At 50.1% G+C, this 24,930-nt stretch overlaps 8 protein-coding genes across 8 annotated transcripts; 4 read left to right on the top strand and 4 right to left on the bottom strand.

Moving 5' to 3' along the window:
- The first annotated feature begins 59 nt into the window (after positions 1-59).
- ptpA (putative protein tyrosine phosphatase (Pyp1)) lies at positions 60-2,740 on the top strand. Its single transcript, XM_073756062.1, has 2 exons — positions 60-1,836; positions 1,886-2,740. The coding sequence occupies exons 1-2, from the start codon at positions 463-465 to the stop codon at positions 2,597-2,599; spliced, it is 2,088 nt and encodes a 695-aa protein (XP_073610098.1). The 5' UTR covers positions 60-462; the 3' UTR covers positions 2,600-2,740.
- Positions 2,741-2,881: 141 nt separating this feature from the next.
- Positions 2,882-4,866, bottom strand: BDV17DRAFT_296518 (FGGY-family carbohydrate kinase; the record flags this gene model as incomplete). The annotated part of the gene is made up of 3 exons (XM_073763310.1): positions 2,882-3,940; positions 4,035-4,595; positions 4,648-4,866. 3 exons carry the CDS (start codon positions 4,864-4,866, stop codon positions 2,882-2,884), a joined length of 1,839 nt encoding a protein of 612 aa, XP_073610097.1.
- Positions 4,867-5,108: 242 nt separating this feature from the next.
- BDV17DRAFT_247261 (uncharacterized protein) lies at positions 5,109-6,462 on the top strand. Its single transcript, XM_073756061.1, has 2 exons — positions 5,109-6,074; positions 6,146-6,462. Exons 1-2 carry the CDS (start codon positions 5,542-5,544, stop codon positions 6,207-6,209), a joined length of 597 nt encoding a protein of 198 aa, XP_073610096.1. The 5' UTR covers positions 5,109-5,541; the 3' UTR covers positions 6,210-6,462.
- A 252-nt stretch (positions 6,463-6,714) lies between these two features.
- On the bottom strand, positions 6,715-8,352 carry BDV17DRAFT_296516 (F-box domain protein; the record flags this gene model as incomplete). Its single annotated transcript, XM_073763309.1, has 2 exons — positions 6,715-7,511; positions 7,557-8,352. 2 exons carry the CDS (start codon positions 8,350-8,352, stop codon positions 6,715-6,717), a joined length of 1,593 nt encoding a protein of 530 aa, XP_073610095.1.
- A 377-nt stretch (positions 8,353-8,729) lies between these two features.
- BDV17DRAFT_247276 (calcium/hydrogen antiporter) lies at positions 8,730-12,221 on the bottom strand. Its single transcript, XM_073756063.1, has 4 exons — positions 10,441-12,221; positions 9,454-10,389; positions 9,228-9,391; positions 8,730-9,153 (listed from the first exon to the last, which is right to left on the bottom strand). Exons 1-4 carry the CDS (start codon positions 12,139-12,141, stop codon positions 8,889-8,891), a joined length of 3,066 nt encoding a protein of 1,021 aa, XP_073610094.1. The 5' UTR covers positions 12,142-12,221; the 3' UTR covers positions 8,730-8,888.
- A 1,199-nt stretch (positions 12,222-13,420) lies between these two features.
- Positions 13,421-15,024, top strand: BDV17DRAFT_277534 (proteasome regulatory particle base subunit RPT6). The gene is made up of 3 exons (XM_073759439.1): positions 13,421-13,812; positions 13,875-14,550; positions 14,614-15,024. The coding sequence occupies exons 1-3, from the start codon at positions 13,578-13,580 to the stop codon at positions 14,870-14,872; spliced, it is 1,170 nt and encodes a 389-aa protein (XP_073610093.1). The 5' UTR covers positions 13,421-13,577; the 3' UTR covers positions 14,873-15,024.
- Positions 15,025-17,503: 2,479 nt separating this feature from the next.
- BDV17DRAFT_247106 (uncharacterized protein) lies at positions 17,504-19,614 on the top strand. Its single transcript, XM_073756060.1, has 4 exons — positions 17,504-19,183; positions 19,234-19,326; positions 19,375-19,500; positions 19,556-19,614. Exons 1-3 carry the CDS (start codon positions 17,594-17,596, stop codon positions 19,420-19,422), a joined length of 1,731 nt encoding a protein of 576 aa, XP_073610092.1. The 5' UTR covers positions 17,504-17,593; the 3' UTR covers positions 19,423-19,500; positions 19,556-19,614.
- Positions 19,615-22,338: 2,724 nt separating this feature from the next.
- On the bottom strand, positions 22,339-23,674 carry BDV17DRAFT_247087 (transporter YIP1). Its single transcript, XM_073756059.1, has 2 exons — positions 23,175-23,674; positions 22,339-23,084 (listed from the first exon to the last, which is right to left on the bottom strand). Exons 1-2 carry the CDS (start codon positions 23,520-23,522, stop codon positions 22,491-22,493), a joined length of 942 nt encoding a protein of 313 aa, XP_073610091.1. The 5' UTR covers positions 23,523-23,674; the 3' UTR covers positions 22,339-22,490.
- Positions 23,675-24,930: the final 1,256 nt, after the last annotated feature.

Below are 24,930 nucleotides of genomic sequence, written 5' to 3'. Positions count from 1 at the left end.
TCGGAGTCGTTACCAGTCGAACCTCAACCCTCCACTACCCTGCTGCACAATCGATTGGCTCAGGAACCCAACTGGATCTGACCTTATGTGATATTTGCAGTTCCCTCTGAACTCGCACCCCGTTTCACACACTTTGGGCGGTCTTTGCATACTTAACGCCACCTCGTCCTCCTCAGGACCTTCGGCTATCCACACCTCAGCATTATATAACCCGTTGACCCTCTAAAGGCTTCAGCCCACCTCTTCAGAGTTACCGATACTTCCCCCGCTGTTCACCCTGTCACGCCATAGATGAACATCACGATTTCTCAACTCCCGTATACGACCTCGCTCTGAAATCACCCTCATTACTTGAATCGCAACCGGCATCGAAATGGCAAGCTGGCTGGAGAACTAATTTCGGTCGGATAAATCCATTGGGAACAAGATAAGAATTTTTTCTTTCTTGTCAGTGCAGAAGTTATGTCTGCGACAACAGGTCCAAGATCGCCAACGTCACCGTGGCCCCAGGATTCTCAGACTATTGCGCACCCCGGTCCTTCGAGCCCGGCCGCCTTTTTCCCATTATCCGACCAGCGTCCGTCGACTTTAAACAAAATTAGCCCCCGGGGGGCTTCGACAGAACTGCCGGACTCCAATTATTTCTCATTCAATACGGAAGGACCGAACAATCTCAGGAAATACAGGGAGCATCTCTCGCACGCTCTGCCAAACGAGAGTCCGGAATGGAGGTTCATCTCTGGAAGAGACATAGCAGACCTACCAGATGCCCCAGCAACGCTACCTTCAGCCTATAGATCTTTCAATCGTCCATCTGAGAAGGGAGGTCAGACCTCCAGCGGATCGAAAGCCATATCAGCACAGGCTGCAGGGACAAGTGTCAGTCCAATATCGACGGAAAAGTGTGCAGAGCTTGTTGGCTCGTATGCGGATGATTTGATGCTTTTGGATGTACGGCCATTTGCACACTTCTCAAGGGGTAGTATCAAAAGGGCTTTGAATCTCTGTATTCCAACGACGCTGCTCAAGCGCCCTTCATTCGACACCAAGAAGCTAGCAAACACCTTTACGGATGAAAACGACCGAAGAAATTTTGGTCGTTGGATGCAATGCCGTTACATCATTGTTTACGATGCTTCCACATCTAACATGAAAGATGCCGGGTCTCTTGCCAACGTGCTGAAGAAATTCGCAGCTGAGGGCTGGAATGGTAATGGCATGATCTTGATGGGAGGATTCAAAGCTTTCTCATCCAATTTTCCTCAACTCACTCAACAAGAACAACCCCAGCAACAACAAACACAATCCATCGAATCCTCAATGCATATAGATCTTCCGCAGTCTGCACCCGTTGCCGGTGGCTGCAACATCCCTGAGTCGTCCAATGTCGCTATTCCTTTCTTTGGTAACATTCGCCAGCACATGGATCTTGTCGGTGGCGTCGGACAAATAGCACTGAAACTCCCAGAACATTTGTCAGAGTCGAAAAGACGATTACTCCCACCCTGGTTGCGTGACGTATCGGATCCCGCAGATCAAGGGCGAATCGCTGCTTCAAGGTTCTTCGAAATCGAAAAGACCGAGCTAGAGCGCATGAAGCAAGCGTTATCATACGACAAAAATAATGCCGGGAAATCTCCTTCGTACCGCATCGCAGGCATTGAGAAAGGGACAAAGAACCGCTACAACGATATATATCCCTTCGATCATTCCAGGGTGAAACTGCATGGCGTACCTCATGGTTCCTGCGATTATGTGAATGCCAGTTATTTGAAGGCAGATTATAGTGACCGGCATTACATCGCTACTCAAGCTCCTGTTCCGGATACTTTCGAAGTTAGTCTACCTTTACTTGTGCATCTTCTATCTGCTAACAGCTACTCAGGATTTCTGGCGAGTCATATGGGAGCAAGACGTCCGCCTTGTAGTGTCTCTGACTGCAGAAGTCGAGCGGGGCCAGGTCAAGTGTCACCCTTATTGGAAATCCGGGTCATACGGGCCATTTTATGTGACCAATTTCTCGAAAAAATACTACCCCATTGGATCATCAAAATCACAAAAAGTCGACAATTCTGGAGTCGAAAAATCGCCGGTGGACTCGACAGCTACTCCCACAGTCGTTGTCAGGCATTTTGGCTTGTCGCATTCAGGTTTCCCATTCGAGCCTCTCCGCGAAATATCGCAAATTCAATACGCGGACTGGCCTGACTTCGGAACCACTTCTCAACCAAAGCACCTTCTAAATTTGATCGACCAGTGCGACAAGGTTCGGACCGCGACGGCTCTTGCTGCGCCGGGTAATCCTAAAAGACCAGTCGTGGTGCACTGCAGCGCAGGGTGCGGCCGCACGGGCACTTTCTGCACGGTTGATAGCGTTCTGGACATCTTAAGCCGCCAACGCGACCAGCCCGGTGGACAGCACGAGGGGCGGTCCTTCGACCAGTTGCTCGGTGGCGGACAATTGGATCTTGTCTCGAAGACCTTGTCCGATTTCCGAACACAGAGGCCCAGTGTGGTCCAGAACTTGAGTCAATATGTTCTTTGTTACGAAAGCATCTTAGAGTGGGCGGCCGCCCAGATGTCGGAGAATCCGGGATGAAACCTCCTTCATTCCAGCATATTGATTACATATCCACATGAGCGCATTTGCGAGCGGGTGTTTGGTGCTCTTTGCTTCTTAAGACGGATTGGCAATTCCCAGGAGTTAATGCTCAAGAGTTTGTACAGCTGATATAACATTCGGTTCACGCACGCAACATCTCTCCATCATTTGTAGTCCTAGATTTTATCGTAGTAATATTGCAGCAGAATGTGTGCTGGAATTGTGATAGCAGAGTGATGCCGCTCATGACTAGCGCCTAAGAGATAAAAGGCCAGCAGTCTAAGAGGATCTCCACGAGCTAAAAACGTCATCAACAAGGGCACGGTACTCTTGTTGCTTTTGGCACTGCTCGAGAAAGACCTTGTATTTCACCTCGAGAAGGGCCTTTTCGGTCTTATTGTCTGTGGGCACGACCTTCTTTCCTGGCTTGCTCATCCGGTCCATGATGCTCCATAGATCCTCCGTTCTACCTTCTGGGTCGGCGCTGGCGGCCTTGGCTCCGAGCATTGCAGCACCGTGGCAGACGGCAGCATGGATGTACCGCGGGATGAGAACAGGCATATCACAGGCCGACGCGATAAGCTTGACGAGGATGTCATTCTGGCACTGCGAGCCCGACATGAAGATAGACGTGATGCTGTGGCCTGCTTTATTCATGGTCTCGACAATCTGCCTGGTCTGCAGTGCAATGAATTCGAGGGTGGCATAGTAGTATATGGCGAGACCTTCCACCGATTGATCGCTAGAGAGACCAACGACCGAGCCTGTCATTCTACTATCGGCGATTGGTGAGCGATTTCCCCAGAGATCGCCATAAAAGAAGAAATGACGAGCCAGGTATGAAATGCTTGGGGCTTTCCGTTCAGTAACCATTTCCCTAAGGTGTTCATTGAGATAGTCGTATACGTTTGTGTTGTAGGACTCTGCAACTGAAGCGGCTTGGTTAAAAGCCGGATGCGTCTCAATGACATGCTTGAGCAGCTCTCCAGTGGCAGACTGTCCACCCTCAGCCATCCAATATCCAGGTAAAATCGTGTCGCGGTAGGGGCCCCAAACTCCAGGAACAAAGACAGGGTCCGGCGAAAGAGCGAGATGACAGGTCGACGTCCCAGCTACTGCCGCCAGTCGGGAGAATGCTTGTGTCTTGTCATTCTTCGCAACGTCCGATGTCAGTTGCTCCGATTCTAGCGGGACTTTGGCGCCAACAGTGCCAATCCAGCCGGCATAAGCATCTATGACCCCACTACCTATGGCAATTCCAGCAGGCAGTCCCAGGTCTGAAGCGGCTTTCTCGCACAATGTGCCAACGAGCTCCCCCGCACTAAGGTAATCTCCATTCTAGATTAACCGTTAGCTTTCCATCCGTACCTGTAGCCATGACATGACAAAAAAAAAAAAGAGAGGGGATTTGGCAATAGAAACAAGGGCTCACCACCCCGTCGACGCCGCCCATGCGCTTGAAATCATCATCCACCAGATCCTGTATGCCAATTTGAGCCAGAAAATCTTCCTGCCAGCCTTTCACGCTACCATCCACACCAACAGGAACATATCCCTGCTTGCAGACGACGCTGCAGTAGCTTCGCTTCTCATTGCCGGTGGCAATATGGGTCAAAGCGTCAGCCAGGTCATAGAACGTGCAGTCGTCAAAGAGATCCTTGGGCATGTTGTTCTTTAGCCACATGATCTTGGGAATTTCCATTTCAACGGACATCCTCCCGCCGACGTATCGCAGCAGATTGTGGTTGGTGGCATTGATCTTCTCTGTTTCCTCGACTGGTCTATGGTCAAGCCAGAGGATCACATTGCGGTCACTATCAAAGTTGGGCCCGGTTACTGAAACCGGTTCGTCCGTCACATTGGAGAAGACAGCCAAAGAACAGGTTGCGTCAAACCCGACCCCGCGTACAGTTTCAGGATCGATGTTGTGTTGGCTGATGGCGCGTTGAACTGCAACACAGATGCAACGCCAGATATCATTTGTGGATTGTTCCTGATAGATGTTAATATAACCCAGCTCCATGACTCATGCCTTCTGTACGTACATAATATCCGGTCTGGGGCTGCCAGAGGCCGATGTTTTCAGAGGCTAGGCCGACAATGTCTCCTTTGGAATCTATGATACAAGCACGAGCACTTCCAGTCCCAACGTCGATTCCGATAAAATGATCGATTTGAAGGAGGATATCATCGCGCGGATCTATTGACGCCTGCCTAGATGCCTTGCGGGTCGGACGGTGAGATGGAAGGGTGGTAGAGGCCATGATCAAGCAATACAGGGCTGGGTTCAATCGATGCGGTCTTAGTGTATGACCTTGACAATTGGTCAGCGGCGATTGGGAGAGGTGTTATTATGAGCTCAAGGACCAGGGAAGGCCTGGGCAGAGCGTGCACTAGCAATGTGTTGAGGTAAGAGCGAAGGAGTGAACAGACCCGAGAGAGAGATGTACTGTTATATAAATATAGCACAGCTGCAGCAAAAAATCGTTACGGCAACAGGCTAAAGTGATCACCGGGACAGTTATTTGTGCAACAGACCAAGAGCTGCGTCTTTTGTCTAGATATCCTAGCTACTGCCACCAGTGTCCAAGATCAATCGAGGTCCAGTTATATTGCAGATCAGGCTGGGTGGGTGGTGGGGTGGCGAGCTTCACTGTGGACCAGAATAGAGAGAAACCCTCATATTAGTCCGTGGTATCGACAGCTCCTGTAGCTGTCCAGGACTCCATTACGACAGTGGCTCAAGCAAACAACTCGTGCATGAAGGCATCACTCTACAAAGTATAGACAAGTCTTGAACAAAGCTGAGGCGATCCCGCTTTCCCCAAATAGGAAAGTCCGAGCAAGGCCGCGGAACCCCCAGTCTCAAGCTCAGTTGCAGTTATCTACAACTTCACCAAACGTCAAACACCTTCATCAGCCTTTACGGCACACCCACCATGCGCCCATTCCAAAGCCCCAAGCTGCTTCCCATCGTCTTCACCCTCCTCGCCCTCGTCTCCTCCGCCCTCTCCTCATACTCCCCCCAACTCGAGATCCTCTACTGGCCCGTGGCCAATTCCGAACCCTCAGTGCTCGCCCACGTTATCTACGATCCCGCATCGCTAAAGGCCGATCTAATCGACTACTCCCCTCCCACCGACCCATCGCAAGGGTTAACCCGCATCGGAATTTACATCGCGACGCCCACAAATCCGAAGCAATGGGTCGGCATGCTCGCGTCCTCATCGGCGCTGAGGGGAGATGATTCCCAGCGACCAACACTCCGACTGCACATTAGCCCGGCCAATGAGGTTTATCATGTTTCCCTAGGCTCCGCCACGACGTCGACTTCGTTATCGTCATCGGATAGCCTCAATATTGAGCTTGTGACGGATGAGCTTGGTCCCACCCCGCACCTCAATCGACCCGTAGTTGTTGGTCCGGACGGCAAGAATCCCGAGGAGGAGCCTGAGAAGACCTTATTTCAAAAGTAAGTATCTCTGCTTTTTAATGCACTTAATTCTTCTACCGTGCGTTGGCCTAACACATTGTCACAATTAGATACTGGTGGGTGCTCCTCATCGTTACATTCTTGGCCATGTCGGGAGGTGGAGAGCAGCAATGAGCCGGCCAGCTACTGTAGCTTGGCGGTTTCTGTATACACGTGTAGTATAGACTCATATGGAATGGACTCATGGCCTCGATTCTTCCGTGACTGAATCGCCTGGGGTAGATGCATCCTGACCTCAGGGTTTCGCCGTACAACCGCATTCAGGCCGACGGCTCCGCGAGGGACACCTAAAGCAAAGCCTACTATCCTACCGATGGATACAATGGAAAGGCATAGGCCCTAAGCTTGTCAAATTCTGGCTGTTGGCTCTGTACATCTTTGTGCAGAGGGCAAGATTGCCTGCATAAGCAGTCCCAAACAGCGTCGTAGCATGCATCATGAGATTATTGACGCTGATATGCATACAATGAGGAAGCCCCTAATGATAGGGACTAAAAATGGCTCAAAGTCAACAAGTGAACTTCCACGAATAGATATGGCCCTCATATAACACCTTGTAATGCAAAGTTTGTTTTCCAGACATGTCCTCGTTATTCGCCGCTTTATTTTGCGGTAGCTGCTACCTCGGAAGTTCCTGAACAAGCGGAGTAATCTTTGGGACTTTGGTCAGATGCCAGAGCATGATCCCGCGGTCAGTGACTGCAACCAATTCATCCTCTTTGTCTGTAAAGCGAAGCTGGAAGCAAACCGCCTTGAGCTGCAGGACAATAGGGTGTAGTTCAATCTGTCCGGTGCTCGGTGACCTCCAGGACGGATGATAATATTCCTCAGGATCCATATCGATCAGAGCGCCGGGTTCGAGTGCCCACACATAGACGACATTCCAGTTCGCCACGGCGATTCTAGTCCCGTCGGCAGACGCGGCGATTTTACAGCCAAGTGAATCTGTCGAGTCCCGGAATCCCCAGAGACGTGCCACGACCACCCAGTTCTCCAAACGTCTTCCACGATCGAGGTTTAGGACATGTCTGCACCTGTTGGCTCGACAGATGGCTTCGGAGCTCAAGAGACAAGCGACAGTCCAGTTTTCCTTGCGATGAGTGGCAATTCCGAGGGAGAGATACCGCCATCGACATACCACATATCCATCGAGATCGAGCGTTTCATGTGTTCCAAAGAAAGGTATCCCTATTGAGAAGAGAAGACTCATGTCATCCGTGAATTGGACAAGGGTGGAATTATCATGTAGACTTGACGATGGCAAGGAGTCGATTTTCTGGTACGATGTGTACAAAGACTTTGTTTGGTAGTGATATAGCAGTTGACTCGATCTGTCATTGAATGATATTCCAGTGATCAATGGGCCACGCGTAAAGCCGACCCATTTCCGCATTTGACGGGACGAGTAGGAGAATCCTATCACGGTTAAACTATGAAATTTGAAAACGATAGCAGACTTACCGATAAGGTCGGGAGCGATTTCATATTCCGAATCGTGGCTTATGGTGTATAGGACAATCGTGTCATCCGATAACATGCGGTGACACCATGAGATGGCAAATGACCCATTGTTGGCCACGGCCAAAGCCGAAGGATCAAAGTCCGCATGCTCCGGGAATACCGTCATTCGAACAGGCCAATTCGGGAGTCGAAAAGAGTGGCGAGTGAGATAGATAAACCCCTCCTGACCGGATTCCCTCGCTTGCTTCACAAAAGGGTGGTCCGAATCAACACTTTGTTCGTCAATATAAGGGGTGAACCGATGCAACACATAGAGCTGGTCGATGCCGTCATATGCTGTTTTTAGTATCTCAATCTTTCCCAGCTGGTTCCAGGGAAGCCTCGCCCGAAAAAGCGGCACAATCTGCCCTTCTATGGGCTGGAGAATATGGATAGTATCCTGGTCCCGGCACGCAGTGAAAACAAGAGTCACACTGGAATCCGAGGCGATTGAGGATGCTTTGATGTTTGGCACTTGATCCCCAAAGCTGAGTGTTGTGCAGCTTGCATCGAACTGGCTTTCAAACAGCTGCTTGGAGGCGCGCCTTTTCAGCAACGAAAAGAGATGCCTTGTATGGAGTGAGGGTAAATCCAGAGGCGGACCCGGTGTTCGCCGTACATGATGAACAAGGACCTCTCGACAGTCAGTAGCAATCTCGTAGAGAGCACGGCAGGTTACAGCTGCCTGCAGAAAGGTCGGTGTGGTGCAATGCAGCAGGACAAGTTGGGTCAGTTCTGTAGGAAAGTCCAGAAGCATGGTACGCGGGAGATTGGGACTGCTTGTGCGAGCAGAAGCTATGGCATTTGCAGGAGGTGTGGATGGCCCTATTATAGATCTCGACTGCGAGGCACCCACTGGACCTCTGGGGAGAGATTGAGTTGTTGCCTCTCTGTAGGCTCCCGAAACCTTGAACCTGACGGGTGCCTGCCAACTCCACCGTGCCACTGCCACTGCTTGGCCCCGCCTCCTCACCATCAAGACTCCATGAACCCTCCTCAGTATGGAATAACAGGGCAATGACAGGGCAATGGGTTTTGTCAGTCAATATTTCATAAAGAGAGGAGAGATTATACGGTCAGGTCACATTGCCCATCTCAAGTCTCATAAGAATCCTGCTGTATCTACCACGTACCCAAAATATCAACTGTAAAGTACATAATACATGGATGTGCTTGTGTTCAGCGCTCAAAGAATGTCAGGGCAGAAGAGCGCCCGCGCCAGGCAAGGCAAGTTACGAGGAAAACAAGAGACAAACTAACACTATCTGGGAGCTAGACTTGTGAATGCACACGCTAATAAGCAACGCCACGTGTCGATCTGCCAATAGTATAGAACTTTTCCGACCGACCAGCGCCAATGGCCAAGGTGTTAAAACGATCAACGCCCATGGTGTCCATGTTGCTGTAGCCGGAGAGGTAGAATCCGATAACCACGACGAGATAGGTGAGGACGAGGACTGAGCCCTTGAAATAATTGCTCTTGCCTTCACCGTAGACGTAGGAGAGGAGGAAGACGCATAGGATGACCGTAATCATATCCCATTGCGCAAATATGAGGCTATCGAAGCATTAGTTGGTCTTTTGCAAACCTGTATCCAGGTCGTGCCCCCCCGCCGGGGGGGGGGGACTTACTTGAAAGAATGTGTAATCAGGCTCTCTGGATCCAGGAAACGGGCGTAGACGGCGCTGAACAAGACGAGGGCGGGTATCTGCAGAAGGCAAACTTGCAACGCATACGCCGATCCGATCTCCATAGAGAGGGCGATGTTTCCGTTCATGGCAAACGAAATGGCATTCTAAAATTGTCATTTGTCAGCTAGCGAGCCTCAAGCTTTGGTATTGGATAGGTTCGACATACCAGGAATTCTGTGGTGTTGGGTACCAACGCAAATAGTGTAATTCCCAGGAATTTCTCATCAATATCAACACTCTCCAAAACCACGTCAACAGTGTTGACAAGAATCTCCGCGATGATCGCATAGAAAATAGTGGCTACAAGAAGAATGACCGAACTCTTGGTTCTACTCCAGTTCGGGGCGTCGTGTCCGCCAGTAGTAGGGCTTTGCTCAAGGCCAACATCGTCATGGTCTTCAAGGATTGGTTTAACCTGCTTTGCGGAAACATTTTTCCCTGCTGGGCGGATCAGACCGCGAGGACCAGACGGTTTCCGAGCACGGGCAACATCTCGAGCAGCAACAGTAGCAGCCGTGGCCGCGACCTCAGTCACCTTGCGGACAAGGTTCTCGTTCTGCTGCTCCGATAATCCGGCGTATTCTGCAAAGGGCGAACGATTTCCGTCTCGTTCTTTGCGGGGCACAAGGTGTGGTGTAGTGCTGTTTTCACGAGAAAGCCCAGACTCTGATACGTTTGCATCATATTCAGCGGAATTCTCGGTCAGCCCAACGTCTCTCAGAGACTGTCCAAGTATTCTCTTATACAGCTGTGAATCACGAACGGAGTTTTTCGCCACCGTGTTTCCACTGGCGGCGACTAAATGTCCGCCTGAAAAGAATGGATGTCTTGTATCATTGATGCTCTGCTCTTGTGACGGAATGGTGGCTTTCTTCTCATCCGTCTCTGTAGCCCAGATGAGGGCGGCATGTGTTCGCAGGGTGAACCATAGCCCAATGACGTACGACAAAAAGAGGAATATGGCTGCTATCCACGAATATGGTTGCACGGCTTTCTGAAAGAAACCATCATTGATAGCTGGTACTTGAGAAAAGTAGCAACGACGGCAATCACTGCTGCCAGGCTCCAGTTCACTAGAGCAAGAGTGACAGTTGAGTTCATGCTAGACATGATTAGATAGGCTTCACCATATCAAGGGTTAGAGAAAACTCACACTGCCATACACCTGATAGAATAGCGTAGGCCCAAAGGCCGCAATTACGGCGAACAACAGCATTGTCGATGTGACACCCGCGGACTTGACGTTGAATCGTTGAGTCTTGCGCTTGATAGCGCCGAAGCACATGGACAACCCAGGCAAAAACAGAATACCAGCAAAGATACTGCCAACAATACTCCCTTCGACGAGTCTACCTTTACCTTCAGTCAAGGCAACGCAGTAAAGATAGACCTCGACCACGGTAGAGAAGAAAGCGTTCACAGCTGCACCCATACCCATTGAGGACTGCGCAGAGATAGACGCAACGGCCTGGCCAATGAAATAAGCCAAGGGAATGACAGAGAGCAGAGCAAGCGTAAAGATTAGACCAGGATGAGTAATCCAGATTTTGAGCCCTAAGGTCTCACTGAGGAAGAAATAGTCAAAAACGACAAATCCGACAACCGCGAGGAGGTTGATAAGGAATACGTTTGTTCCACCAACTGTGTACTTCCAGTACCTCAGCCCAGCAGCACGATACGTGCAAAGGAGTATTGATGATGAAGACCCTGGGGTGATCTGGGTAAATGTCGTATCCGAATGGTAAGACAAAGCTAGAGGGTGTCTGCGAAGATGGTCGAAAAGCATGAGGGTCACGCGGCCCATAGGAATCCAAAAGACGAGCAGCCAGCAAACGAGTGATACGAAGAGCATTAGGGGCCCCACGAGAAAGTAGAAGAAGACGAAGAAAACAACGCGACCAAGCGTCCACTCGCCGCGGCCAAATAAACGCCGCTTGGGGCGGAGAGAGCTATCTTCGGAGCGTCCTCTCGGTGCGCGACCCAAGAGACTATCTTGCTCCCCAGTAGAGTCAACACTGTTTCTCCTTCTTCCCACGAGTGAGCGATTGCGGCGGGGCCCAAAGAACAAGCCACCGTGCTCCAGATCGCCATTCTGCCACTGTTCATACTCGCTGATACTGCGGCCCTCTCCCTCGTCCTCCTCTGCGTAGTGCTCATCTGTATCAAGGCGGACAAAGGATCCAAAGGGGTAGAATAGATACCATGAAAGACCAGAAAAGGCTTTTCCATATTCTACTGCGCTGGAAGAGTATGAGAAGATAAAACACGCGAAAGCGCCCATCAGCGCGGCGATTGCGAGCCACCAGCCAAAGAATAACGTCCATAGGAGGTTCATCAGGAATAAAAGGGTGCCAACCCTGCCACCTGGTGACGAATGAATGTCGCCCTCTGCGGTCTTCTCTACTGAGCGGCTCTTCTTGTACAGAGCCGGCTTCCATAACCTGATTCCGAATGGATGGGTCTCATTTATAGCTTGCTGACGGTCCTTCAAAGTAAAACTTTCTGCATCACTCGCTATATCGTCATCATCGTCGTCGTTTTCTCCCCCGCTGTTGTTGTCCTCCTCGCCAGGGCGTTGGGACGAGGAATCCTTCCAGCTTGTACCCAAGCTTGGTTCGGGCAGTCCAGGCTCGTCGTCGTTATCGTTGTCGTCCTCATCATCATTGTCATTCCCCGAAGATGCGAAGGGATTGACCCGAGGATTCAGTCTCCGCCGTAAGGTCGAGCTTTGTTTCCGTAGTGGCCGTAGTCGCGGCGACGGCTGTTGCAACGCGATATCCTCTTCAATCTCGTGAACGTCATCGTCGGTAGAGAATTCCTGACCTTTATGCGGCACGTGGCGTTTAGATGACATACGGCGCGTCACAGGCGGTTTTCGTGGTCTTTCTGGATCAGCTTGTAGAGGTCCGATGGACGGGGAGGCAGGTGGAGGAACGCGACTCGGGCTCTCTTGAGCTTCGACGAACGGCGATTCGACGGCGGAACTTCCAGATGGGCCCAGAGTGCCTGTAACATTAAGCAACTGCTCTCAGAAGGGAAGCATCGGGGACGGGCGCCCTACCGTAGTTCCTGCTTTGGGTGGTCAGCTTTGACTGACGCACCGTTCCCGACGACATGCTATCTTCTCCGGACACGCTCGAGGTCAGACGTGAGGAAGAATGAGACGGAGATGAGCGAAAGACCTCTCGCTCCTCGCCTTGTCTGGCTGCCATGACTGTTCTATTACTTCTCTCTTCGCTCCCTAGCACTCATGAGCTTTTGGCCGACAGTACTACCTGAATAGCGGTGGCTGGGAAAGCTAAAGACGGCGCACAGGCAGAAAAAAAAAGTAAAAGACGAAATTCAAACCAACAAACTGGCCTGCACTCTATTATAAATGACGATTTATTATCGAGTCTCCTGTTTACATGGTGGTGCAGAAACAAAAATGCAGCGACGGCAGGACTTGGAAGAGGAGTTTTGCCTAGTTCAAGTCAAAGCTCTGGGAAGAATGGGATCAGACGATAAGGCATCATTCCCCGCAGCAGCAGTCACCTGAAAGAGCGCAAGAGAACAGACCCCGCGTAAAAGGCCTTTGACAGGTAGGTGGGAGGTCAAGTGCTCGATAAGTCTGACTTGACGGCGCGCTGAATATATTGCAAGGTCCTGAACATGGTCAATCACCGTCTAAGGCATTTCGATTACAAAGAGCTCTTATCCCGCCATCTCAGTAGCTATTTGACACTATTGAGTCAGGTATAGCTGGTATCAAGAATAAACAGCCAGTGTTAGTCTTGAGCTTTCCCATCGGGGTTGAATTTGAAAGTGAAAAAGCCAGCCTACTCTGAAGCTATAGATCCAGTTGTAGGCCGTAGCTCTGGTGGATGCCTCTCTGTAGAGCGTCGATCACACATATGTACGAAGGCTGAGCACACACTGTCAACGCACCAGAACTTGAAGACAGCAGATCTCGAAAAGGACCACACTACTGCCCTCATGGTGTTTATATCGCGAGTAGAGTACTCCGTACCGACCACTCAAAGAGAGCTGCTCTGCCCGCCACGGTCTACAGATCACGTGACAACGATAACTCTGGTTAAAGCGGCGATGACCAAGCTGGAACACCCGTGACGCCGTCCAGAGCTATCTGTTCCGCTACATCTCCAGCTTGCTCACATTTCCGATTCCATCCATCTTCACTCTTTCCCGGCCCGACTGATATCCGCGAATAACCAACTTCTCCCTCGCTTGCAAATCGTGCTATTATAAAATCCCGACTGTTGACGCCCATCATCCGGAGCTCCATTCATCATGGCGCTCGACAATTACTACCGCAACAAGATTGAGGGCATGAAGCTCGAGATCATCCAAGGGCAGGCTGTACTACGACGACTTGAAGCACAACGGAATGACTACAACTCGAGAGTGCGCCTATTGCGCGAGGAACTTGGCCTGCTCCAACAGCCCGGCTCTTACGTCGGAGAGGTGGTGAAAGTCATGAGCACAAAGAAAGTTCTGGTCAAAGTACATCCAGAGGGAAAATATGGTAAACTTTCTTATTAAATGTACCAGGCCGTTGCCACTAGCTAGTTGCTAACAGTCTTATAGTTGTTGACATCTCTGACGGCGTCGATATCGGCAAGCTGACTGTGGGCAAGCGCGTGGCCCTGCTCTCTGACTCTTACAAACTGGAAAAGATGCTTCCGTCATCCGTCGACCCGTTGGTTTCGCTCATGATGGTTGAAAAGGTGCCTGACAGTACATATGACATGATTGGTGGTCTCGATCAACAGATCAAGGAAATCAAGGAAGTCATTGAGCTTGGTCTAAAACACCCTGAGCTATTCGAGTCTCTGGGTATTGCGCAACCGAAGGGTGTTCTTCTTTACGGCCCCCCGGGAACGGGCAAGACGCTTCTGGCCCGTGCAGTCGCTCACCACACAGACTGTAGATTCATTCGTGTCAGCGGATCGGAACTTGTGCAGAAATACATCGGTGAAGGTAGCCGTATGGTCCGTGAGCTCTTCGTTATGGCCCGAGAGCATGCGCCAAGTATCATTTTCATGGATGAAATCGACAGTATCGGTTCCAGCCGGATAGACTCCGCGGGTGGTGGTGATTCGGAAGTCCAGCGCACAATGCTTGAGCTTCTCAACCAGTTGGACGGGTTCGAACCGACGAAGAATATCAAGATTATTATGGCTACGAATCGACTCGATATACTTGACCCTGCATTGCTGCGTCCTGGAAGAATCGATAGGAAGATCGAGTTCCCGCCACCTTCGTAAGGTCTTCCCTCTATGAAATTGTAAAATGATCTTGTTGCTAACTTGTCATTGCTTGATAGGGTGGAAGCTCGTGCGGATATTCTACGGATCCACTCCCGGTCGATGAACTTGACGCGTGGTATCAACCTCACAAAGATTGCAGAGAAAATGAATGGATGCTCCGGAGCTGAACTGAAGGGTGTCTGTACAGAGGCAGGTATGTACGCGCTTCGAGAGCGACGAGTACACGTCACACAAGAGGACTTTGACTTGGCTACCGCCAAGATCCTCAACAAGCATGACGACAAAGAGGTAGCAGTCTCCAAGCTGTTCAAGTAAACAATTGAACGGGAATCTGGGCGAATGACAAAATGTAACAATATACCTACTTGCATAGCTCTGGCTGCCACGATCTTCTATCTAGCACAGCCGCGAATACAATCCTTGCAGATGACTTTCTACGGCGTATTGAGTAACATGTCGAGGGACCGGGATTGCATTTAATGCTGCCTGGTGCCGAATTTAGGGCGCTGGGAACGCTGTAGCCTTCTGGGGAGAGGGTGAGGCTCGCAAGACTATGATCGGCCCATTGAAATCCACAGTAAAATCTTAATGACTCGATAAAAGACACTTTTATAAGTTACAATAAATTTTGGCTATATCGAATTAGGATATAGCAAGATCATTCTTTCAGCGAAGTAGATACCATGCTCAAATTATTTTTCCATATAAATCTTGCGAATCCTCTTTATACCATTTCTTGTATAATTTCTCAGAATTACTGCTATAGACAAGCGTATGAAGTTATATATGGAGTAGTATTCCTGTAGCTCAACTGAATAAAACTATCAAGTTACATATAGCTTGGGTGAAGGTAGCCGTTGTCTGATTATGACGATGGCCACAGAGGCCTAGCAATAATGCTCACAAAGCAACGAGCAACACGAAGCCAGCCAGGGCTCAGAAGTTCCAAGTCATGACAATCACTTGGCAGTTCTCGAACCCTTGACGATCTTCATAATTCAATCGCGCTTTCTATTTTGGAGTCTGGGCAACGCTGCGCAGCACTACATACGCAGGAATGTGCTGCATGGTAAATCACGAGGCGCACGGCGCTATCTAGAGTCATTTAGGGGGTAACGGGTCAGACCCCGGTAACATGTCTATCTACGAAAGCATCAAAATAGCCGCAAAACACACCAAAATATCGCTTAAAAATAGATTCCTTGATAGAAAAGCCCGTATAGGACCCCCGGAGGTTTATTAGGCTTTTAATAAATAAAAGGCCTTAAATACCCCTTCTCTTGTAATAAGACCTCACGCGCTTCCAACCGCAAAAATATCCCCCAACCCTCTTTAAATATACCAAAATGATATCCCGGGCGTAGAATATACCAAGGGGAATCTCCGGAGGTCTTTTTTCAATAGTAAAAGGCCTTAAGAAGGCGAGAATCTTAATATCTTTCGATTGGATATCAGTAAAACCAGCGATAAGGGAACAATTTCGTGGGTTTTCAAGATATTATTGAAAATAGTTAGCAGAGGTTCTTAGAGATAGAGAAAGGTTACCTAGTCCTTAAATAGCAGAAAAATAAGGTTAAAGTAGTCAAAAGAAGAGGTTTGAAATTGTAGAAGAGAAACAAAACCAAATTTCGTTAGCGAAATGCTTACCTGAACAGCTTGACCTGTTACCGAAGGCTCGTACCTCCTAAATGACTCTACTATCTAGATACTACAAGTAGCGAGGTAACTTTATAGTTGGCTTCTGGAACGGCAGCGGGAACGTTCTACCCTTTGGTTTCCATACTGTAACTAACCTATGACGGCGTTTCATTGTAAATAAGGTATCGGATACAGAGTATACTTGAGTTTCCCATCGATTGATCAGTTGATGTGAGTCTCAGTTTGACCCATACACTGGAGGTGTGGCAATATCGATGCGACATCTGGATAGCCAAGAATTCCAAGCTTGCCAAGAGACCCAACAATCAATGGCTTTATGGAGCTGTTGAGGAGGCATCAGCTTGATCTGCATTGCTGCAAGGGTGAGCAGTGAGTAGGGGGCAGTGAGCACACTGGACTCTGCAATCAGGGCCGTCGGTCTCAAGTATGGTTATATCAAGTATCTAGAGCATTCTTATTGATATACCCAAACATTGCTTGAGTAGCAATAGCCAACATAAACACAGATTAATAAAGGTAGATAGAAGATACCGTACGATGGCTGTTCGGGTTCCGGTTTCCAGAAGCCCAAGCGGCCGGACGATCCCCGGTTGACGCGTTGTGAACGAGACCGCGTGACCAGCGATCCTTTAAAGGCCTGGGCTGCGGTGGGACTGGCCAGATCGGATGACCTTGGAGTGGGCCCATCAAAAGCAACACTGAGGAATGGGGATACGCGGTTAATTCCCCTGTCTTCCTATACAGATAGAATATACTGGAGATTGTTGCTCGAGTCGGCTAATAGCTGCTGTCTCACCTTCCACTGTGGTGCCTGTGCAGCCCTAGAATTGGGTTACGCCACTGTAGTTTGCTTTTTGCGTCTCTGAGTTGTACAATATGATGCAGATGGGATGAACTAATCGCTGTAAGGATGAGGACATCATTCCGTACGGGGAATAGTTATAGTATGCCCATATAAGCCCCGACTTGCCGTTCGGTGAAGCTTTTCGGTAACCCCTGATCTATAAGTCTATAAGGTTGTTGATCTGTCCCCGACTCCTCATTGTTCTCCTCATTCCCGGATCTACTTACTACAGTACTACAAAATATACTCCGTATAGTTTTTGTCTCTGACTGCCGGCTTCGACCCCTCGACGCTTCGGCTCCCCGACTATACTCCGTACTCCGTATAACTTGCCCACCGACAAAGGAGCACATCCCTCCGCCTCCGCCCCAATGCTACTTGTCTGACTCATTGGCCTGGCATTCACTTTGGAGGTACTGTGTTCCCCCAACCAGAACTCGCCCGTCGCCACTACCCCACACCCTCTTGTCCAGGGTTGCGTGCTTCCTTTATTTGAATCGTCTCCACCGGCACCTGTTCCTTAGCACTTTAGTATGTCCGAGGGAGAGCTATGGTCCGTCTTAGTCACTACCGTCAATCCTGACAACACAAAGAACATGCCCGCTGTTCTTCAATCCACTATTAACCTGCTGGAGTCCGAACTCGCCAAAGCAAGAGCTGCCCTTCACGAAATCCAACCCAATGCTAGTTCAATGATCATTCGTGGGGAGGAATTGGCTGTGGGAGCTATGGCCGCCTATCGTCAGAACCTCATCGGCCGCGCTCCGGATTTCTTCTATGGTACTCGCCGATTGACCCCTAAAGAGCTAGGGCTTGTTCCTGCTGTGCGCGAAATCGAATTTACGGATGAGGAGAGTGTCGAGGAACAGCCCGAGTGCATTGTGACCCAAGTATCGCCGAAACCGACGTCACTTGAATATACTCTAGGGAACAACTTGATCCTTGACCACTTGGTGCCCTATCTATCCGCAGGCTCTATCCTGGCCTTGTCGGCCACATCCCGCTATATGCGCACTCTGATCCTAGAGACTCCATACGTTTTTCGACACCTTGATCTATCCAATTGTCGTGGTGCTCAACTAGCCGACCAAGGCCCAATCGATCCTGGCGGCGAGCCATGGGGAACTGAGCGCATGGACGAATCTCTAACTGAAGATGAATTCTACTCTGGGCCTCTGAGAGGCATCTTCGCCAACCTGGAGCGAAGAGCAATTTTGCGCGATGTTCGAACCCTAATTTTGGACGGTTTGCCTGTTCCAACCGACTTGGTCTCGGAGATCATCTTATCGGACCGTTTCAATATCAAATTACTATCAATAAGAGAGTGTAAACACTTGAACGAGCGAAAGCTCATGCAAGCACTCAACTATGCAGTTCGACCTACGAGACCGGCTGGAACACCTCGTGTCAAAGGCATCTACTACTTTACTCCCATGGACCGCCCCCGGGCTACAGTCCGAAGTAGGTATCGGGACTGGTGGAGTTCCCAGTGTGTCGGACAGCGTACGCTTGGAGATGTGACGCCTCTCAGGAACCAAGAGGAGGGGCAGCGCCAGAACGCTTGGTACGGACCGTCCGGTAAACTCTTCAAGCATCATATCGAGGAAGGCTGGGCGCAAACTCTCCAGAAATGCGAGGGAGTCATTGCTTTTGACGCTACTCTCTGCCGCGGACCTCGTCACGACGTAACCCTTCATGCTACAGAAGATTCTGGCTCGGAAAGCCGGCTTCTCAAACCGGCTATTACGACAATTGCATTAGGTCCAAGAGGATGTGACGGCTGCCATACATCTGAAGAAGGCCCGGCCATCTGGGGACAGTCTCCAAGCGAACATTTTCCCCTTCTCACACCACCGCCATTCCATTCGTCGTCTTTGTCTGCGGCAAAGCGCCCAGCACTCCTGTCGGGCGAGCACCCCGTTATGATAGCTCGATGCGCAGACTGTCTGACTGATCGGTGGTGCCATCGCTGTAACAAATGGTTCTGCAGCAGCTGTCTTCCACACCCAGAACATGTGAGAAACAATTTGTCACCTCATCAAACGGCTGTTAGGGGGCCACGAACTGGTAATGAGAATCTTGGCCCGGGCGTGACCAAAGACTGCTGGGAGTGTGGGCCAACGGTGAGTCTATCGTGATGAACGATTTCATGGGCATCGGCTGACTCGTTCAGTGTGCTGCGTGCAAACTAGATTGCCAACGAGGTTGCCAAAACTGCCAAGGAGATTATTGCATTGAACATAATGAAGGTTGCTCCTCCACTATGGTAGGAAGCCTCACCGTATCTAATCAATCGTATGACTGACTTGTGAAGTGCGATTGGTGCAACACCAGCACACGGCATCGGATGCGCGAACTCTAGCTCTGGACTCGAGTCCTGGGATAGTCGATAAGCGAATATATCACAAAAAATGTGGAGCGTCATATAGGAGGTGTCTCTGTTGTGTTTGTTGGCGAGGAGTTTGTTGTTTCGCTTGATACCATTGTACATATAGTTATGCCATTTCATTCCACTCTTTGGGGAAGGTGGGCCGTTGGACAGGCCACGGCCTGGGACAAAATTATCCAGCTCACTATTATTATTCACTCCCAAAGTGCTACACCCTCAAGTCCTACAGTATATCTGGTGTAAGTTCACTGTGAGTGGCTGGAGATGACAAATCCGGGCGGTATCTTCCAGAACGCTTTGGATGCAACGAGACTCGGCGTCACTTCAACCTCGATCGGCCAACGCTCGCCTAACATGGTCTGCCTCGCCTCTGATCCGAGTTCCTGGACAACTTCCACCCACAGACTCTGCCAAAATTATGGCTAGAGAACAGACTCAACTCCGCTGGTCATCGCAGTTCGCTGTCAGTCCACCGCAAGATACCCCGAAACTGCCTGGAGATAAGATCATTCTCCCGCAATCTGCCCTCGAACAGCTCCTCGCCGCCGCCCCGCTTCAAGAGATACCTTCGCAGCATCCTTCCCGCTCATATAGCAGGGCCTTTGACCCGTTCAATCCATTGACGTTCGCCGCTGAGGCGCAAGCACGCGAACATGGAGTCCATCGACAGCAGCAACTACCCCATCCGCTGACGTTTCGCCTCGTCAATCCGAAAAATGGCCGTGTGATGTATGCCGGCATCCGCGAGTTCTCCGCCAAAGAGAATGAGGTTGGCCTCAGCGCTCTATTACGCGATGCCCTCGACCTGAAGAATCTTCAGTCTACCGCGGAAGTAAACGGTGCGGGGAATGCCGATAGCAATGTTCCGGTAGTTACTGTCCACGCCAAGCAACTTCCCAAGGGTACTTACGTCCGCTTGCGCCCACTGGAAGCTGGATACGACCCGGAGGACTGGAAGGCTCTACTCGAGCGCCATCTACGCGATAACTACACCACATTAACGACCGGGGAAGTCCTGACGGTTCCCGGGGGACAGGATGGGTCGTTTCGATTCTTGGCGGACAGAGTGGAACCTGAAGGCGAGGGGATCTGTGTTGTCGACACCGATTTGGAGGTGGACATTGTCGCTTTGAGCGAAGATCAAGCCCGTGAAACGCTACGGAGACGGCTGGAAAAAACGTCCTCTAAGCCTGGAACCCAAGGAGGCACATCTGTTGGCGGAGTGCTTGAACTGGGGGCAGATGTCAATGGTCAGGTACTCCCGGGTGAGTATGTGGACTATGAATTGCAGAAATGGGAAAGCGGAAACACAGTCGAGATCAACGTTGAGTCAGAAGATGATGTTCTTTTGCTCGTGTGCCCTTTCTCTGCTCGTCAACGAAATCGGCCGCGAGCAGACGAATTCGTCTTTGGCGAGTTGTCGAGCCATACGCAGAAACAGATAAGGATTGCACCGACGAATGTGGAATTAGATGAGGCCGAGGCGTTGTACATATCAGTACATGCGTTTGCTATGTCAAGTGAGCCCGAGCAAAGCGCACCGCAACCGTCGCCACTTCCATATCGCCTGCGCATTGTATCTGGCACCTCAGATAAGGAGTCCGGAGGGAACGCTACCGCTGATGCAGATGCTCACGAGCCTGAGGATGTCCAGTGTAAGAACTGCAAGCGCTGGGTGGCCCAACGAACGTTCGTCCTTCACGAAAACTTCTGTTTTCGAAACAACATACTCTGCACTGAATGCGACAACGTTTTTCAGAAACGGTCCCCAGAATGGGATAACCACTGGCACTGTCCCCATGATCTTTCATACGGCAATGACCCTGCAAGTCATCAAAAACATGACTCTATATTCCACTCGAAACAATCATGTCGTGCCTGCGGATTCGAAGCAGACGGTCTTCAACATCTCGCTCAACATCGAACAACGGCCTGCCCTGCAAAGCCCATCTTATGCCAGTTCTGCCATCTAGTCGTCCCACAGCAAGGTGATTCCGACCCCGACATCCACGACCCCGAAGTCCTCCTCTCCGGCCTTACTCCGCACGAGCTCGTCGACGGGGGTCGAACAACAGAATGCCACCTCTGCAACAAGATCGTCCGACTGCGCGACATGAAAACCCACCTCCGCCACCATGACTTCAACCGCCTCTCCCGCTCAACCCCGAGTATCTGCCTCAATCAAAACTGCGGCCGCACCCTCGACGGCCGCGGTGTCCAGAGCACCATCAAGTTAGGAGCCGATACCCTAGGCCTTTGCAGCATCTGCTTTGGCCCATTTTACGTCGACACCTATGACCCAGAAGGCAAGGCGCTCCGCCGCCGCATCGAACGCCGCTACCTCTCGCAGCTCATGAGCGGCTGCGGCAAACCCTGGTGTCAAAACGAGTACTGCAAAACCGGGAAGCAAAATCGAGACCCATCAACGACGCCTGCATCTATGGGCGCGGCAGCCATCATGAACCTCACGCGCCCCTTGATTGACGTCGCCGATATGAAGGGCAAGGGGCCGCACACAGCGCCGTTCTACCTCTGTGCTGACCAGGCTGGGCAGCAGAGGCGGAGTCTCGCGGAGATGCTTGCCGCTGAGGAACAGGGTGATGGTAGGAAAACGTACGAGTTGCCATGGTGCCTTGCAGCTGTTGAGGCTGCAGGTGGCGAACTAGGTAAGGCTCGCGAGTGGTTAGGGAACTGGGCACCTGCTCGAGAAGAAGGAGAGGGAGGGCTGCGAACATAGATTTGCGTTTTCGATCACGATTTAATGTATCAAGATGGACATGCATATCAGTGGGAACGAGGTTCATACTCGACTTTTTTCTATATACGCCTGAACCCGCAACCTTTATATCTGCCTGGAAATAGGAAACGCGTAGATTTCGTACTCGTCAATGCATCATCAGTTATGAGACCCATATCTCCATCACAGGTCTGGAAAGCCACAACCCGCCAGTTAAGTATAGAAGAAGATGAACCGAGTCTCATTTCAACCCCGACCGATGTCTACCTAGAGATAATCCGCATCTAATGAATAGAACGAAGACCTAAACAGCCCCCGTCTTCGCCGCAAGCGTCCCACTCCCCCTCGACGAAAAGATCCCCATAATCCCAAACACGACATAAAACAACGCAAGCGGATAAGCCACAAGCCCCCGCATCCCACTCATGCGCGCGACAGCACAGAACATCCCAGACGAAGAATAAGTGCACCACCCCACCGCGGCCGTCGTAAGCAAGTATCCAAACATCGTATCCATGGGCACCAGAATCCCCAACAGACTCGTCAACACCAGCGGAAGGAAGCAGTACCCCAACACACTTGCTGAGCGTGGGAATGTCAGCGTTGCAGAGAAGTGGCCCGAGGAGCCGGGCTTCGCGTGCGGGTCGTAGTTGGAGGAAGGGTCCGCGGCGTTGGGGACTGCGCCGGAGGCCGGGTCGACGGGTGACATGAGGCTCAGAATTAGGTGGAGAGCCACGGTGCCGAAGACAGCGACGCCGTAGATGTAGCCATAGAAGACCTTTCCGGAGAGCAGGAGGAATGTGCCGTATAAGACGATGTAGAGGAGGGCGCCGTAGAGGTCGCTGTCATCCATGAGGTGTTGGTCGATGCGCGCGAAGGGGTTCAGGACCGTTAACGTCTATGCCAGAAGAAGAACTCATTAGCTTGTTTGGGCCTACCCATATGAGTAGTGGTGGTGGTGATGGTGGTGGTGGTGGTGGATTCGTACCTTGGTCCGGATATGCTCAAAATTAACCCCCAACTCCTCCAACAAAGGAGGCTCAGTATCATATCCCTCAGTCCCAAACGCAGCAAGCCATCCCATCCTCAAACCGCCCTGCTCACCCATCCTCCCGCTCACACCACCAGTCGGAGAACCGAACCCGCCATAACCGCCTCCGACCCCTCCAACAGGGTACCCCTGTGCCGCTGAAGTTGGTGGCGCACCGAATCCGCCATATGAAGCTTGAGAGGGGGTCGTATGGCCCGATACAGAGGAATAAGAAGATGGGTAAAATTGGAGGTTTTGTGCTGAAGACTGAGCTCCGTAGGGCTGTTGTGGATAGTACTGCGCCATAGCCGTAGGTTGTATCTGTATTAGAGTGAAGGGGCCTCGCAAGATGACAGATCAACAACGAAGCTAATACCGCCAATGGCACTTGCAATGGGTTCAGTGCTTAAGAGAATGTGAATGGTAGTTGCAGAAGGGAGTTTTGTAGTTGATGAAGGTGGCTCGTAGAACGAACACCTGTTGGCGGTGAGATCACAATCTAGTTAACTAACGTAATTCACGGGCGACCCGCCCACCACGACCGACCCGCCCGCCCCCCTCCAAAATCGGCTGCCTATAGAATTTGAAGCTATTCCCAACCACCCAAACACGCGTATTCTATTTAATTCTGACGATTCAGTCGTGTAGGACACCTAGTTCTAATATAGCCTATAATATAATAGTTAGAATACCTTGGTAGAGCGTGTCTTGGCGCGTTAAAAGATAAAGGTACAGAGCTTGTTAAAAGACCCTCTCTTGTATTTAATTAAGTATTTCTTAATACCATGAGGTCCCTAGCTTCCTGTATTAAAAGGCTATCTATAGGAGTTATTTACTACTTTAATTATTGCTATTTCTGCTTTTCTTTTTTATTTGCAGCGCGGAGATCATGGCTTTCAGCAGCTAGCTATGCGGTGTTATATAAAGCTATTTTATAACCTTTTATAAGTTACTATAGGGCATTTTTTAAAGGTATTAAAGGGCTTTAAAAGCCTCTTTTTAAAAGCTTTTTAACTAAAGAAGCTTGTTGCTTAAGCTAACAAATTATATAAGGTATTACTAGTATTAAGGAGCTAGTAGAGGGCCCTTCACGGCTTGGTAAAAGTATAGGGGTAGTAAGCAAGATATTTAATTTTTATAATACTCTTTGTGGATTAAATAGCTATATACTAGCTACAGTAAAGCTATTTTAGATATATAAAGCCTTAAAGACCTCACGGTAAGTATTTAGATATATAAGAAGTTAAGCTTGTTAATATAATTATATCTAAGGCATGCTTTTACCTTAATTAAGCTATTATAAGTATACTTTAATAGACCAAAACAGCCTATATCTAGAGGCTGCAGGAAGTGTAAAGAATAAGTGTCACGCAGTGTGCGTACTTCGGTATATCGGTCATCCCTGATGACTCAGCTCTTAGTCAGCATTAGGTAGTTAGCTCCCGCCGCCGGCGGTCTCTGAATAGCATCAACTTATCCACTTCCATACTTCACTATAGGCCTGTCGGGTCCCAATTCGCTACAGGTCAGCTGAACTTTTGTGAACTTTTTATGACTTTTTTATGCACATTAACAGTTATGCATATAGTCATATGATATGGCTTCCGCCAGCTAGTTTTGTTAAAGTTATAGATATCTTTGTCTAGGATCCCGTACTATAATCAGATATATTATAGAGCTTTAAACCACTCCTTTATAACCCTTAAGGTTGTTG

Source organism: Aspergillus undulatus, assembly GCF_047715775.1.
Source record: "Aspergillus undulatus strain CBS 261.88 unplaced genomic scaffold BDV17scaffold_97, whole genome shotgun sequence".
In the NCBI taxonomy this organism is placed as follows: Eukaryota; Fungi; Ascomycota; class Eurotiomycetes; order Eurotiales; family Aspergillaceae; genus Aspergillus; species Aspergillus undulatus.
Note: the sequence above shows the minus strand (reverse complement) of the source record. Positions and strands in the feature narration are given on the sequence as shown.

Bases quoted from the DNA above. Each gene is read 5' to 3' on its own strand.
- ptpA (XM_073756062.1), top strand. From the start codon at position 463: ATGTCTGCGACAACAGGTCCAAGATCGCCAACGTCACCGTGGCCCCAG. The intron at 1,837-1,885 runs GTTAGTCTACCT...ACAGCTACTCAG, and splicing joins CTGTTCCGGATACTTTCGAA to GATTTCTGGCGAGTCATATG.
- BDV17DRAFT_247261 (XM_073756061.1), top strand. From the start codon at position 5,542: ATGCGCCCATTCCAAAGCCCCAAGCTGCTTCCCATCGTCTTCACCCTC. The intron at 6,075-6,145 runs GTAAGTATCTCT...TGTCACAATTAG, and splicing joins GAGAAGACCTTATTTCAAAA to ATACTGGTGGGTGCTCCTCA.
- BDV17DRAFT_247276 (XM_073756063.1), bottom strand. From the start codon at position 12,141: ATGTCATCTAAACGCCACGTGCCGCATAAAGGTCAGGAATTCTCTACC. The intron at 10,390-10,440 runs GTGAGTTTTCTC...AATCATGTCTAG, and splicing joins TCTATCAGGTGTATGGCAGT to CATGAACTCAACTGTCACTC. The intron at 9,154-9,227 runs GTAAGTCCCCCC...ATGCTTCGATAG, and splicing joins CTGATTACACATTCTTTCAA to CCTCATATTTGCGCAATGGG.
- BDV17DRAFT_277534 (XM_073759439.1), top strand. From the start codon at position 13,578: ATGGCGCTCGACAATTACTACCGCAACAAGATTGAGGGCATGAAGCTC. The intron at 13,813-13,874 runs GTAAACTTTCTT...ACAGTCTTATAG, and splicing joins ACATCCAGAGGGAAAATATG to TTGTTGACATCTCTGACGGC. The intron at 14,551-14,613 runs GTAAGGTCTTCC...ATTGCTTGATAG, and splicing joins ATCGAGTTCCCGCCACCTTC to GGTGGAAGCTCGTGCGGATA.
- BDV17DRAFT_247106 (XM_073756060.1), top strand. From the start codon at position 17,594: ATGTCCGAGGGAGAGCTATGGTCCGTCTTAGTCACTACCGTCAATCCT. The intron at 19,184-19,233 runs GTGAGTCTATCG...TGACTCGTTCAG, and splicing joins GCTGGGAGTGTGGGCCAACG to TGTGCTGCGTGCAAACTAGA. The intron at 19,327-19,374 runs GTAGGAAGCCTC...TGACTTGTGAAG, and splicing joins AAGGTTGCTCCTCCACTATG to TGCGATTGGTGCAACACCAG.
- BDV17DRAFT_247087 (XM_073756059.1), bottom strand. From the start codon at position 23,522: ATGGCGCAGTACTATCCACAACAGCCCTACGGAGCTCAGTCTTCAGCA. The intron at 23,085-23,174 runs GTACGAATCCAC...CTTCTGGCATAG, and splicing joins TTGAGCATATCCGGACCAAG to ACGTTAACGGTCCTGAACCC.